The following is a 15,511-nucleotide window of genomic DNA, read 5'->3' as shown; positions in this document are numbered from 1 at the left end:
TTGGGGGGAACGTTATGTAACAAGCAGCCACATCTACAGTAGGATGGTTGTTCATGGGTTGGCTGTAGTGGTCACTTGGAACTTCACAGCTGTAATAAGGGATACAGCTCGGCTCCAAAAGCCCAGGCCCCTATTGCTTGAGCTACAGGAAAATCTTCATAGCTAGCCAATGATATAGGGGCTATGACACACAGTTGATCACTTCAGATTCCATTCCATAGAGGGCAGTGCTGCACGTCAGCCAGCCAATTCTAATGCAAGCAACAGGTATAGAGCTCACTAACAAGTGAGGTGGGTGGTTTTGGAGTAAGGGAAGCAGCCACAGGGTGTTTCCAATGTAACTAGCTGCCTTGTTGGCAGAGGTTACGTAATCATGACACCAGCTTTGCCTTTTAAAGTAACAGAGGCAAAGCTGCCAGACCAGAAAAGCCAGCCCCAGATGGGAAATACCAGCAAGGGCTTTCAGGCAGGCAGTTCCTTATCAGAAAACAGGCACTTGGCTCCCCTTCAAAAAGTAGGGAACTTTTCACTCCTTGTGCACCTTTGTACAACACAGTGTGTGAGTGGACTCCCATTCCCTCTTGTGCGCGCACAGCCTCATGTGCTCCGACGGGAATGAAGGCAGGCTGGTAGCTCCTTCCTGGCCGCGTGGCTTATGCTCCCGAAGACAGGAAATTACTTCCCTTCAGAGGTGACTCACCTGGGCTTGGGAAAAATCCCCATCTTACCATCCCAGCTCACAGAGTCATTCATGAAGGAGCCTCTGATCTTTTGGGCTGTCTGTTCCCTGATGGGTAAGTACTGGCTTTCATTTCCTTTTGACCAGGGGAACCACGGTCTTCAGTGGTTTTACTGGTGCAGGGGCTGGCTCCCCCAGCAGGGGTGGCTGTTATGTGGCTGCCCTGAAATGAGACCTAAAGCAGGGGTTCTCACCTTTTTCTTTCTGAGGCCTCCACCAACATGCTATAAAAACTCCACAGCCCACCTGTGCCATAAGAACTGGTTTTCTGCACATAAAAGCCTGGGCTGGTTTTAGGGGGTAACAAGCAGGGCAGTTGCCTGAGGCCCCACACCACAGGGGCCCTGGCAAAGCTACATTGCTCAGGCATCAGATTCAACCCCGGGTGGTGGGACTTAGGGTCCTGGGCTTCAGTCCTAGGAGATGGGGCTTCGTCTTTCTGCCCTGGGTCCCAGCAAGCCTAACACTGGCCCTGCTTGGTAGCCCCTCTGAAACCCGCTCGCAGCTCCCCACGGGGCCCCAGGGCCCTGGTTGAGAACCACTGACCTAGAGAGTTTGCTTCTGCTTGGGTTAGTTTTTAAGGTCTCTGCCGGCATTGCTCCAATCTTAGTTGTTTTTGTAGCGCTGATGTACGGATTAGCAAGGGAAGGACTAGGAGGCCTGATCCAAAGCCTTTCTAAATCACTGAAAGGCGCCCATTGACTTCAATGGGCTTTGGATCAGGCCCTCTCGGAATTAGCAGACCTTGGGGATGGAGGAAGGTGCAATAGGAAACTGGCGGGGGAAGGGAGGTAGAGGGATCATTGGGGTCGGATCATTGGCTGGGTTTCTGCAGGAGGCAGCCCCATAGCTGAGGCCAGTTACCGTCAGCAAATATACCAGGCGAAGAGCTGAGCTTAATGACTAAGGAGCCGCGTCACCCCCTTCAACAGTGGGATCCTCAGGAGAGGGGTCAGGGTGGAGAAGGGTTCAGGTCTCTCTGCACCATGGATCCCCGAGATCTGTTTGAAATGTGCCCCCGAATCCATGGCAGATGGAGCCATCCGCATGCAAAGCCCCTTTTTCCCCCATGTTCTGTTGGGACCCCTTCTGCCAGTGGCTGGGTTCCCCTGGGAATGCTAAGTAGCGGCCACAGAGGGGACAGTGGGACCTATGGCATCTCCCAATTAGGTTAACTCGCTCCGGTGTCTGTGCAGGAATCCAGCAGGTTCTCCAGTACCACGGACCATGGCCAGGCCTCTGCCCCCCTCTCTCCTGCTCTCCCAAGCCCTGCAGAGCCCCTTCCAGGACACATCTGAGCAAAAGGGACTTCTGTGGGGAGCAAGCAGGCTGGGTGTGTGTGGAGATAGCACACAGATGGCATTCGCTCCCGCTCCCACGTGGGAAGAGGAAGACTCAGAGCCACATGCTGACCCCCAGGGGGCGCTCTGGGACAGTAGGGCAAGAGAAAAGGCAGCAGCAACCCTTTTATGCTGAGCAGTGCCAGGAGCAGCATCTTTCCGAGGCTGGCTATGTGAGCACAGGGGCCGCAGAGTCAGCCCTCAGGCCTGGTTCCAGGAGCCCACAGAGGGCATTTCACCCTCGGGCATACTTAGGGACACATCCTGCCCTCTTTCTGCCCCCACCACTGCCCACATTACTATCCATGTGCACTGCCCTTGTGCCCAGAGGACAGCTGTGCTGGGCCATGCACAGACAGAGACAGGCGCAGCCCCGCCCCGAACAGCTCTCACTCAGAACAGGGACGTCCATCAGGGCAGAATCTGGCTAGCCCGTTTACTTATCGCATGGTACCAGTATGTTTCCTTGTCGCTTCGGCTGCACCTAGTGACTTCTGAAAATGTAGGTCACTGGCTCCAGAGGGACTGCTGGGGCATGCTGTGTAAACACAGCCTCTTTGAGGGTTAGATGCTAAACACAAGAGCCTGGATCAGTTCCCTCGGCTGCATTCCAGACCAGCAGGTAGCACGAATATGTCGCGGGAAAACTTTGCTTTGTGTATTTACATTAGTAAGTGCTCTGAAGGGAGCCCAAAGCCTGAGCGCTGGTCAGTGGCTCACATCAGCGTCTTGCTGGGCTGATTGCCAGGCAGAGCTAGCTCTTTAGACCACATAGAGAAAGGTCAAGTGATTTCCCTGCTCCCCAGAGCCAAGCTCCTGGGCTGAGCCTGATTAAGCCAGATGTCATGTAGCTGGGGAGTTGTCTTCACCCTGATGCTCCCAGGCCAGAGTCCACTGTCAGGCCCTTCACAATTCCTCTGAGTATTGCTCACTGTACAGTCATCCTGAACCCAACCCAACTAGCTGGCAGACTTCTCTCGGCAGGAGAGGTTCATTGCACTCATTCATCCAGGGTTCAGCTAGGTCAGCCAGGAAGTGACACCCCAGACTTTAGCATAATGCTCCTCACTGCCCAGGGAAGAGGCAGAGAGGAAAGCGAGAGGGACAGGAGGTATGGATTGTACCTGGCAAGCTGCCTTTGTTACCCAGAGCAGGGGAATCCTCAGGTGGTATCAAGCCACTAGAGTGGCACTTATTATATTTATTGCAGTAGCATCTAGGGGCCCCCCAACCAAAGGAACAGGGCCCCATTGTGCTAGGCACTGTACAGACACATGGCAGAAAGATGGTCCTCGCCCCAAGAGCTTAGTCTCCACCCACCCTCCCCATGGCCAGCGTGGGCATGTCCCAGGGAAAGGAAGTGTGGCCAGCACCCCTTTACATCTAGCTGATTCGGGACTGCCTGAATGACCCTTTGAACTGATGGTGTAAATCGGAGCAGCTTTCAGGGAACCAGCCAGAGGCCTGGACAGCTCGAGGTCTACAGGCATGCAGAGATGGTGTAAAGGCACTGTTGCCCCTCACTACGCCCCACGAGCTGTGCTGAATGCTTGGGGGGTCCAGCTCAGGATCTGACCTGTCGCATGTTGCTTGTTGTGCTAAGTGCACTACTGCAGAATCGCAGGCTGTCTCCAGCAATACTGGCCTCAACCCCAGCCCCAGCCTAAGCTCAGTCCAGATCCAAACACCAGGTCCTCAGCCCCTCTCCAGGTGACTGTAATGGGCATACTCTGTAGTCCTTGATCACTACCATGGAGCTAGCTAGCACCCCCGCAGCTGGCTGAGTGTTGTGGCAAAGCTGGAAACCCTGGCGTTATGATTTGGAAGGTGCCTTTCAATGCTAGCTGCCTCATTCCTCTAGGCTGTTCGATCGCAGAGAGGTCACCGCTTCTGAAACATGCAGCCTTTAGTTCTACAAACTTTGAGAACATCTTCAAGTGGGAAAGCGAAGCAGAGACTCCCCCAGGCACGGTGTATGAAGTCCAGTACAAACGGTATGTGGGCTTTGCCTTCTCCTTGGGGCCCTGCTTGAATGGGTGTCGAGTTCCTGGATTTCAGGGAGAAAAGGGCTGGATCAGGAAAGCAGGTTTAGCTGCCAGTGGCTGCTTCTTTGACTGCCAGGGAAATGACACTGCTTGGAACTGAGCTCAAGGGTCTCGGAGTTAATCTCAGCTGGAGAGTGATTGTCAGTTAAGAAGGAATGAATGGAAACTGAAAGCTCTCCGGCCCAGTGGATAAGGACCCTGGGCTAGCGGTTGGGGTTCTAATCCCTGCTCTGCTACTGACCTACTGTGGGACTGTAGGCTGTTCTGTGCCTCAGTTTCCCTATCTGTGAAATACTGCCCATCCTTTGGTAAAGTGATTTGAGCTAAACAGATGAGCAAGACTATAGAAGAGCTTCAAATGATTGTTCCAGAACCAGTGATGGGTGGAAAACTTTTGGCAAAAACAAAATCAAATGAAAAACAAACTCAGTTCTATGATTATTATTGTTGGTTCATTTTCCAGCCATTTCTAAGCAGCACATATTTTCTGCCCTGCAGAGCCCAGCCTCCGCTCTGTGGGGAGGGAGAGGTTGGGGTTATTTCTTGGTACAGTCATGGGCATTTGAGAGCTGGCTTAGAAACAGGCCACATAACATTTCCCAGACTGTGCCCAGGGGGACTTCAGATAATTGGCCATTAGAATTTTCTTGCAATCCTCCAGCTGGGCCAGAGTGCGGTGGGGTCTTCTTCTAGGAGAGCTCACAGTTCTGTCACTCTCTAACCCCAGCCCTGCCATCCCTGCCCAAGCCTGCTGTGTGTCAGCAACAGTGATCACGCTGGATTAGCAGTTAGTCAAGAGCCCCAAGAGAAAATGCAGTTTATACAAGGAGGCTCCTGTGTGGATCATCTGGTCCTACAGGCCATGAGGTCCCGGGCTGCATCTGTGGTGGTACATGAGACACATGCAAGACCCAATTATGCAACCCTGTTCTTTTCCTGACCTACACTTACTCATGTGAGCTGCAATGGGACTATAGCTGGGTAAATGCTGCTAAGCATAAAGGCTGCAGTATCAGGCCCAGGGTGAATCCAGCCACTAGCTGGGAGCCCCTGTCCATTGAACATGTCTGCTGTAGGGTCCTGATCACCCAGGGCTTGATCATTGAACTCAGCAAGTCTTTCCATTCGCTTCATTGGGTTTTGGATGGGTTCTCAGCTGGCAAATTTTACAGCGAATTTACACACAATGATTCAGTGGCAGAGTTGGTGATGGAACCCACACCCTCCCCATGCTTTTACCAACGGGCAACACTTTCTCCAAGCAAGACACAGACAGATTCCATAATCAGGCAGGCGCCAGGAGCAGCAGATGAAAGAGTGCAGCCAGCTCATTAACCATTCAGCTCCCAGATGTGTGTTAATTATACTAATTAATGAAAAAGGCTGACTTCAACCCCTGTGCTCTGATGGGTAACTGCTCTAGCTGCCAAGCTACAGGGAGCTTCTGACAGTGCTTATTTTGTGCCAGGGCTTGGCAGGGCTGAGCCCCGGCACATCTAGCCTGGGCAGTTCATAGCCCTGGCACCTCTGGTCTTGCCGCATCAGTTATGAAAGTAAAAAAATTGCTTGATCCCCAGCACTTCTTTCATTACAAATTAAGCACTGGCATCTGGGGTCAGCTTCTCCTTACAGTTCCCCTGAGAGGAGGAGAAACAATCTATGCAAGGAGCCTCTTCCAGCAGAGATAAGAACAGCCCATTCCCAGTAGCTCACTCTGCTGCCTGGATTACCATCACCTGGTGGTGGCACAGCTCCTGCCTATGGGCCATGTGGATCCCAGATTAGCTGGGGTCCTGGGTAGGATACACACATACAGTGAGACTGGCTGCTGCGTGGAAGGCTCCATGTATAAGAAAATTCTCCTCTTGGGTCCTGGTTACCAGCCGGCAAACACAGCAGTGGATTACTGAACCCCTTCCAGAAAAGGCAGAGAGGGCATGTGCTCCTTATATACCTGCCTTATGATCCAAAGCTCAGAATTGGAGTTTCCTCTAGTAAACAGGGTCAAAATGTTCCATGTTGGGTGTCGACATGCACCCAAATCCATATCTAGGAACCTAAATACAGAAAGTAGCTGGGTTCCCACAGGTACTCATTGCACGGTAGAGGGGTGCAAAGCCCTTCTTGAAATCAGGCCTCTGTAAGCGTCCAGATAAAGGATATAAGTATCTAACGTTAGGCACCCAGCTCTGCAAATGTCACCTTTAATCTGTTCAAGGTCTTTGTCAGCTGCAGTGAATATGAGTTGTGTGTACTTCCTGGCCCCTTTGTGACACTGATTCTGTTGTTCATGTAAACAAGCCCCTTTTTTGTAAAGAGATAGGACAAAAAGTTACCCACTCTCTGAAGAAACTCTTATCAGTGGCTGAAAGAAAAGAATCTTTAAACGACCCAGTAATTGTATGTCCCAAATCTGTATATTGAGTCATTTATAGAGGGCTAGAAATCACTTTGGGTCTGGGAGCTATAAGACCTGGGTTCTATTCTGGGATTGACTGCTGATTTTGGGTAAGTCACTTCCCTGCTTTGTGCCTCAGTTTCCCCATCTGTAAAATGGAGGTGTGTAAAATGAAACTTCACAAGAGCATTCTGAGGCTTAATTCACTCATATTTGCAAAATGCTCTGAGACCCTGCTCTGAAAAGCATACGAGAAGCAGAAAATAGTGGCATTGGTGTTAGTCATTACTTTGATATTGCAGATCTCAAATATTTAGGGAGCACGCATACGGGTGTGTCTATGAGTGTGTAAAATATATTCTAGCAATCCAACGGGGCAGACTGAGAATAGTCACTTTGTCTTCTCTTAGGTACGGGGACGAAGACTGGCTTCAGAAAAGTGAATGCCAGAACATCACGCAGCCCTTCTGTAACCTCACTCACGAGACGGAAAACTTCAGAGAGCGCTACTATGCTCGAGTGAGGGCTGTAATCCAGAACTGCTGCTCCTCTGACTGGGTCCCTTCACAGAGATTCTACCCCAGAGAAGACAGTAAGGGACATGGCTGGAGTCTGTTAACACCACACCTGAATACTGTGGGCTCAGTCCTGTTCTCATTGATGTCTACTGCGACATGTCCATTGGCTTCAGCGTTGCAGGACAAAGCCCACTATGGGAAGGGGCTTGTGGGTGTTCCCCCTCTGAAAGAGACTGTGATGCCAGACAGGAAGGAGTTCGACTAGGGGGCTTTGGGCTCCTGCTGACATTTTGTGTTCAGAGTGGGTTGGAGGTGGAGGAGGGCTCCTGACCTCCCCTGGAAAGCCAGATATCTCTGAAGGAGCAACTGCCCATGTTAGTGCACTTGTGGGCTCTATTAAGGGATAGCGAGACTCAGCGGGACACTAACAGGGGTATGATGGGAGCCTGTGAGCAGCCACGGACCTAGTCATGGAAGCTGTGAGATTGGAGCTGTGATATTGTGAGCTGTGAGATTGGAGCTGTGATAATCTGTCAGCTTTATGGATATGTAACATAATCCCACCTCCAAATTATCTCTGCCACTGATTCACAGTGTGGCCTTGGACAAGTCCCATAACTTCTTTCTGCCTAATTTTTCCCTCTCTGTAAAATGGGGGTAATATTTACCATGCCTACTTCACAGGGGCATTGTGAGACTTAGGGTATACCTATATCTAAATTCTACAGTGGTGCTTCCATCAACCTAGGTGTATCTATACCGGGGCTTAGGTTGGCTAAACTATATCTCTCAGAGGTGTGAATTTTTCACATCCCTGAGTGATGTAGCTAGGTCGACCTAGGTTTTAGGTATAGGCCTCAGTGTTTCCAAAGCTCTTTAACATCCTTGTATGAAACACGCTATCAAACTGCCATGTAGTATCCCTAACTATTAGAAATTCACCTTTCTTTGGGGTGCATCTCAAGGTGGGATTATTGTGCCCCACGGCCATTCTCTACAGTTTGATTTTTAAGGCTATGTGACCCTGAGGTGCTACAGGTGGTTGCTTTTAACTCACAGCTGATCAAACGTTTTGCCTCCACCTGCAATCTTGTTTGATTTCTTTTGACACTTGCCCTTCAGTTTATTTGAGAATTTAGCATTCACAGTGACTCTTCCACAGCCTGCGATAAGGAATGATTGATGCCACATTTTATAAAGCTCCATAAAAGTTTAATAACTCTAGGCTGTTGGGCATATCGGGCTGAAGGGCACTGTACAATGTCAGAAGCAATAATTATACTCGCTAAACAGATGCTCTAGTAATTTATCATCTTTCGTCTAGTTAAATGACATTGCCCACTCTCCATCTTCTTAGCTACTATTGGAAAGCCGGAGGTGAAATACGTTCCTAGCATTAGATCCATAAAGTTTTTCATCCAACCCCCCTACACTCCTCTAAGAGATGAGGATGGCTCCCAGCTAACTGTGGAAGACATCTACAGCAGATTTGGTACCATCGATTACCACATGACGCTATTCAGCCAAAAGACGCACCAAGAGGTAACACACCTCCACAGATCCACTAACCGTTGGCTTTTGTAAAACCCAGCCTTTTTTGTCTGAATAAAATGTGGGGCAGGGCAGGGCAGGGCAGGCATACAAGTGAATTCATGCTAGATGGGATTTCTGAAGAACCTGAATTCTGTAAGAATTCTGAAGAAGAGAATTTTCAGTATCTTTGATATTCAGAGAAGCCCAATCCTACAACTGACTAGAAACTGACCAGACTCAAATGGGAACGTGACCTATTTGGGAGGGTTGGTTGGAAAATGGATTTTCAATCTGTCCCATGAAAAATTTCAAGATTTTGAAACTTTTTTCATTCTGAATGGGGTCAAAAAACCAACAATTTCAAATTTTTTCACGAAACATTCATTGTGGGTCAGCTGAAATATTTTGTTTCAATTTTAGCTCTCTTTTTATATATACATTTCAAAATGAGAAGTTGTTTAAAAATGAAAAATCAAAACTCTTTGTTCCAAAAATGTCAAAACTGGCTCTTTTGACACTTTTGAAAGTTTTTCCTCAATGTTTTCCTAAAAAAATTTTATCAACATCAATGTGATTTTGTGGAAAATATCAGTTTTGTCAAAATATCATTTTGCAATGGAAATATGTTGCAGTGAAAATTATCCAACCAGCTGTACTATCTTCATTGTCTCAGGGAAGTGAAATACAAAAAGGAAACAACCTAATGGTGGAAAACTAATTAGATGTTTTGCTAATCTTGGGGGTTATTAGTAAGAGTCAGGTGAGGATTTTATTTGTAAATGCAAACTTTTTGTTTTTTTTTTAATTGGAGTTGAAGTAATTAAATAATTTAACCTCTTTAAAATACAAATCTCTGCTTTGGGTTTTTTTTGTTTTGTTTTGTTTTAACAGTGGGAAAAGAATGAGAACAACAAAGAATTTGAAGTTTCTGACTTGAACCCAGACACTGAATATAATGTCACAATATATCTCAAGCACTTAGAAAAAAGAAGCCAGCCTCGTGTGTTTTCCATTAGTACGTTACCAGGTGAGCCTGCTAAATCTGCACGTCTGAATTAGAGGCCCGTGTAGTTGGAAATAGGAGAGGACGTGGGTGGTGGGTGAAGCCAGCACTGGCCCTGCCCCTTCCACCCAAGGCTCCACCCCTCCGCCCGCTGAAGCTCTGAGCACTCCTCCCCCTTCTCCCTCTCCTCTCCCCGCTGTGGCCAGAGGAGTCCCGTCCCAGCCACGCTGGCTGACCTGACCCCCAAGCCACCCAGGGCTGCTGGCTGGCCCGAGCCACCCCTGGCCGCCCCAGCCCCTGGCTGCTGGCCTGAGCCCTGAGCTCCAGGCCATCAGCTGGAGCTGAGGCCCCACTGGCTTTGGGAGACAGGGGGAGTGAGGGCAGGGCCTTGGGGCAGAGCGTGGGTGGGGCCTTCAATACCTGCTGCCCATGGGAAGGGAGGTGTCCATGTGACACTCTGTTAAGAGGTGGGTCCATTCCATGAAAAGGTTTGAGAACCACTACATCAGGGAGTACAGTCCAGAAGCATGTTATTCCTCTATTTGAAGTTTCCACTACCCCAAGGCCTTTGTGCAATCAGATACAGCTAACCATGGGGTCCTGGGCATGTTCTGCCTAGGAGAGTCAGTTTGCAATTACACTCAGAGTTATAAGAAGGAGTGGGATCAATTTATTCTCACCAGTCCATTAGGAATGGGGAAAAAAGTGACGATCTCAAGCAGCAATAAGGAGCATGGTGGAAAACAGCTGTTGTGCTTAACGGCACCGTTAAGGCCTAAGAACTGAATGCTGGAGGATGGATTAGATGATCCAGCACATTATTTCCAATCCTATTCTGTGAGGCTAAATTGCATTTTTTTTCCCCACTGAACAGATAACACCTGGCTCCTATACTGTGTTGGGGGAATTACATTTGCTACAGGATCGCTGTTTGCTGTGGTATGTTATGCAATCTATAAATACATCAAACAACGCACAGCACGGCCGAAGTCTTTGGTAAGTGTCCTTAAGTCATTACAGAAAATGTTTAATATGCATGGGAGAATGTGAATCCATTTGAATAGGATCACAGAATTATAGCAATGTAGAGCTGGAAGAGACCTTGACAAGTCAAGTCCAACCCCCAGTGCTTGAGGCAGGACCAAGTAAACCTAGATCATCCCTGATAGGTGTTTGTCTAACCTGTTCTTAAAACCCTTCAATGATGGAGATTCCACAAACTCACTTGGAAGCCTATTCCAGAGCTTAACTACCTGTAGAGTTAGAAAGCTTTTCTTCATATCTAACCTAAATCTCCTTTGCTGCAGATTTAAGCCCATTACTTCTTGTCTTGCCTTCAGTGGACATGGAGAACAGTTGATCACCGTGCTCTCTGTAACAGGCCTTAACATATTTTAAGACTGTTATCAGGTCCTCCCTCTATCTTCTTTTCTCAAGACTAAATATGCCCAGGTTTTTTTTTTTAACCTTTCCTGATAGGTCAGATTTTCCAAACCTTTTATTATTTTTGTTGCTCTCCTCTGGACTCTCTCCAGTTTGTCCACATTTTTCCTAAAGTGTGGCGCTCAGAACTGGGTACAGTATTCCAGCTGAGGTCTCACCAGTCCTGAGTTGAATGGGACAGTTACCTTCAGTGTCTTCCATACAACATTCCTGTTAATACGCCTCAGAATATTAGTCCTTTTTGCAACTGCATCACATTGTTGAGTCAGATTGAATTTGTGATCCTCTCGAACCCCCAGATCCTTCTCAGCAGAACCACTACCTAGCCATTCCCCATTTTGTAACTGTCCATTTAATTTTACCTTCCTCAATGTGGTACTTTGCACTATCCAAGTTATTAATGAAAATATTTTAACAATACTGGACCCAGATTGACACTCTCTGCTGTCCCAGTTTGACAGCACACCATGTATGACTCCTTTGAGTACCATCTTCCAACTAGTTATGCACCTACAGTATAGTAATTTCATCTAGACTGCATTTCCCTAATTTGCTTATGAGACTGTCATGTGGGACTGTATCAAAAGCCTCACTAAAATCAAGATATATCACAGCTTTCCCCCATCCACTAGGCCAGTAACCCTGTCAACGAAGGAAATTAGACTGGTTTGGCATGATTTGTTCTTAACAAATCCATGCTGGCTATTCTAACACTATTATCATCCAGGTACTTACAAATTGATTGATTGATAATTTGTTCCAGTATCTTTCTAGGTACTGAAGTTAGGCTGACTGATGTATAATTCACCTGGTCCTCTTTGTTCCCTTTTTTAAAGAGAGGTACTGTGTTTGTCCTTCTCCATTCTTCTGGGACCTCGCCCATCCTCCGGGAGTTCTCAAAGATAATTGCTAGCAGTTCTAAGATTGTTTCAACTTGTTCCTTAAATATCCAAGGATGAATTTCATTAGATCCTATTGACTAGAATACATCCAACTTATCTAAATATTCTTTAACCTGTTCTTTACCTAATTTGGCTTGTGTTCCTTCTGCCTTGTTAGTATTAATTGTGTTGAGTTATCTGGGCACCATTAATTTTATAGTAAAGCATGAAGCAAAATAGGCATTAAACACCTCAGCCTTCTTGATGTCATCAGTTATTAGCTCTCCTTCCTCGCTAAATAGAGGACCTACATTTCCCTTCATCTTTTTCTTGTGCCTAATGTATTTAAAGACCTGCTTCTTATTGCCTTTTATGTCCCTTGGTAGGGTGTAATTCATTTTGTGCCTTAGCCGTTCTGATTTTGTCCCTACATGCTTGTGCTCTTCTTTTGTAACTCCTCCTTAGCTATTCATCCATGTTTCCACTTTTTGTAGGATTCCTTTTTTGATTTTCAGGTCATTAAAGAGCTCCTGATGGATCCATACTGGCCTCTTACTATTTTTCCTGTCTTTCCTTTTCATCAGGATAGCCTGTAGTTGTGCCTTTAATATTATCTCCTTGAGAAACTGCCAGCTGTCCTGAACTCCTTTTCCCCTTAGGTATTGTTTAAAGTTTGCTTTGAAGTCCCATTGTCCTTGTTCTGCTGCTCTGTCTCTCCTGTCCTTAGAGTCATGAAATCTATCATTTCATGATTCCTTTCACCCACATCGCCTTCCACCTTCAGATGTTCTATCAATTCCTCCCTCTTGGTCAGAATCAAGTCTAATGTAGCTGTCCTTCTGGTTACTTCCTCCATTTTCCGAAATGAAAAGTTCTCCCCTGTACAGTCCAAGACCTTTTTAGAAATGTTGTGTTTTGCCATATTACTTTTTCAGCAGATGTCTGGGTAGTTAAAGTCCCCCATGACTACCAGGTCTTGTGTTTTGGATAGTTCTGTTATTTGTCCTAGAAATGCCTCATCCACCTCCTCTTCCTGATTTGGTGGTCTAGAGTAGACACCTACCATGACATCACCCCTATTGTTTTACCCCTTTTGTCTTTACCCAGAGACTTTCAACTGATCCAGACCTTCTGGACCTCAGAACGAGTGCATATATTCTTGATGTATCTCCTCCCTTTTTATCCTGCCTTCCCTTCCCCAACAACATACACCCCTCTACACCAATATTCCAGCCATGAGACTTATCCCACCAAAAATAGAATTGGCAGATAACTGTCCAGAAGAGGTAATTGTGTGAGGTATGTGTAGCTCTCCTTTGGAAATGCAGCCTGGCCATTCTAGCTCAGCAAAGATTGTTAAGGCGAGTTTCAGCGTACGGCAACACAGGTGATGTCAGGTCTGAAGACTTTGTTAAGAAAGTTAAGGAAGCTGGGTTTATTCTCCTTGGAGAAGGGCTGACTTTGAGGTGATGATCTGCTGGACGGTTTCAAAATTGTGAACCCCAAAAGCAACACTTTTATTATTCTTTACAGTCTAAGTTTTCAAAAGTGACTAGTGATTCTGGGTGCCTCCATTCTTGGGTGCCCAACTGGCAATAACTTAGAGGGACTTGATTTTTAGAAGATGGATGCTCAGCACTTTCTTAAAATCAGACCTCCATTAAGGCACGTCAAGTATGGCGGATTGCAAGCTCCTATGCAGAGTTTCCCAAAGGGATTTTGCAATAATATAAAATAAACTTTGAAAACTCACAGCTTCATTGCTACTAACGTTTGTCTTTCTACCACGACAGGACTTCAGAGGGATTTCAGCCTTCCAGCCCCTCATGCTGACAGTGGAGCATATTATAAGCCCCATTAATGATTTATCCAAACCTGTTCTGTACACCCCAGATGTACAGTTAATGCCGATTAACATGCTGCAGCAGACGTCTTTATTCCCTTTGCCAATAACTGCCTATCAACAACAGGCCAATGTGTTGGCATTTCAGCCCATCATTCAGCCAGTCAACCAAGCAAATGGTTTTCCTTCTGCATACACTCCTCAAATAGCCCAGGAAAATCTACCATGCACGCTGAACAAGAAACCTCTGGCCTTGACATATGGAGTGTGCATCGAAAGCCCAAGATGCATCAACAGGAGGAATTCTCAGTCAGACCAGATGCTGCAGGATGTTTCTCCTGAAAGGTTTGTCATTGGCAAACTTAAAACCAAGACACCAGGCGACAGGTACTGTGATGAGAACTACAAGGAGCAGAGGCCGAAGCTGGTAGAGAGAGAATTATGGGAAAGCAGTGACACTGACATGACAGGAGTGGCGTTCTCCATGGGGCCAATGCAGCAGTTGATGCTCCAGACAGACTGTGAGGAAGCTAAGCTGCACATGCCCCAGCAGTCACTGTCTCTGCTGCAGGAAGGTGGAAACTACAGACGGCAGATGGCAGGGTTGCTGCCATTGCTGTCCTTGCTGACAGTTGACACAAACTCTGTCTCAGAGGATGGGCATTCTCCGTCATCCTCCTCCCCCTTACTAAAGTCAGTCTGTACCTGTGATGACCTCCCCGGGGAATGCAGCACAGGCCAGTTGATGTCATTAGATTCATTGTCATATCCTGAAAACAAACTGAAGCCTCCGGACTTTCAAACAACAGATGTGTTATCGGCAGCAAGGGAGCCAGGCTGCCTAGAACTAAACACCTTTGCACCCCATGCCTCTGGCTCCATCCAGGACAATGACATGCTTTTGACTATGTTGTTCAGAGACTTGGATTTAAAGGTACAGTGAGAGCATGGCCAGGATGAAAACACACTGATGTATTACCACAGCATTGAATGATTTTTAAGGGCTGGATTCTGCCAACCTTTACTCACATTAAAGAGTGCCCTACTGGGCAAGCGTCCTCACTGAAATAAATGGAACTACTCGCTGAGTAAGGTACTAATCAACATGCATAAGAGTGTTAGAATCTGGCCCTACATTGTCACAGGCATGAGTGCCTTTACTAACTGCACTGCTTCCAGAAAAGCTATGTTATCTTTGCACTTTAATAATACCTAGCTCTTTGATTCTTGGATGTTGTCAAATTGATTACACCTAAAAGTTGGCCTATTTTAAAACTAGAGAGGGAGCCCAAGCTCACCTGCCAGATTCAACCCCCATAAAATTTGGGTCAGTTTGGGGCAGGACCCAGATTTCGTAGCTGACGCCTGTTTCTTTTCACCAAAATCTCAGATCTAAACTTTGGGGAAGTTCAGCTCCGGATGAAGTCACAGCAAGAAACAAATCTCATTTGGAGAGGATCTCATGAATGGTCATTTCCCAGATGGTAATAGTATTTTTAAGCAGATTTTGTTTAAAGCAAGAAGACTACAGGCTGGGCCTGGAGTCTCATTGTGCATTTGTTGGTTGTGCATCACTGGTCAGCCGGACTCTATCAGAGATTCTGAATAAAGCTGATTGCAAACTGTCTCTCCTGTCAATGTCACCAGAAAAAAAGGGTTAGTTCAAGTTACACTCTTTTCCCTTTGGCTTTTGGCTAAGACAAACTGTAATATCCACTGAATACCTGACTCCTCCTCCTCCCCTGGGCTTATAGGAGGAATAACGGAT

General features: G+C 47.0%; 1 protein-coding gene across 2 annotated transcripts; it reads left to right on the top strand.

Moving 5' to 3' along the window:
* The first annotated feature begins 625 nt into the window (after positions 1-625).
* Positions 626-15,370, top strand: IL22RA1 (interleukin 22 receptor subunit alpha 1). 2 transcript variants are annotated; one of them, XM_084652561.1, is made up of 8 exons: positions 626-794; positions 3,941-4,073; positions 6,933-7,114; positions 8,398-8,582; positions 9,465-9,600; positions 10,451-10,572; positions 13,694-14,677; positions 15,134-15,370. In XM_084652561.1, exons 1-8 carry the CDS (start codon positions 656-658, stop codon positions 15,137-15,139), a joined length of 1,887 nt encoding a protein of 628 aa, XP_084508687.1. In that variant the 5' UTR covers positions 626-655; the 3' UTR covers positions 15,140-15,370. The 2 variants fall into 2 exon arrangements, with proteins under 2 accessions (XP_084508687.1, XP_084508686.1); XM_084652560.1 differs by having other exon boundaries at positions 13,694-15,370.
* Positions 15,371-15,511: the final 141 nt, after the last annotated feature.

Source organism: Lepidochelys olivacea (genome assembly GCF_965140295.1).
Source record: "Lepidochelys olivacea isolate rLepOli2 genome assembly, chromosome: 19".
NCBI lineage: Eukaryota > Metazoa > Chordata > Testudines > Cheloniidae > Lepidochelys > Lepidochelys olivacea.
This window is presented reverse-complemented; position numbering and strand designations above follow the sequence as displayed.

Excerpts from the sequence above, each read along its gene's own strand:
- IL22RA1 (XM_084652560.1), top strand. The coding sequence starts at position 656 with ATGCTCCCGAAGACAGGAAATTACTTCCCTTCAGAGGTGACTCACCTG. Across the intron at positions 4,074-6,932 it reads TATGAAGTCCAGTACAAACG|GTACGGGGACGAAGACTGGC; the intron begins GTATGTGGGCTT and ends GTCTTCTCTTAG. Across the intron at positions 10,573-13,693 it reads CAGCACGGCCGAAGTCTTTG|GACTTCAGAGGGATTTCAGC; the intron begins GTAAGTGTCCTT and ends CTACCACGACAG.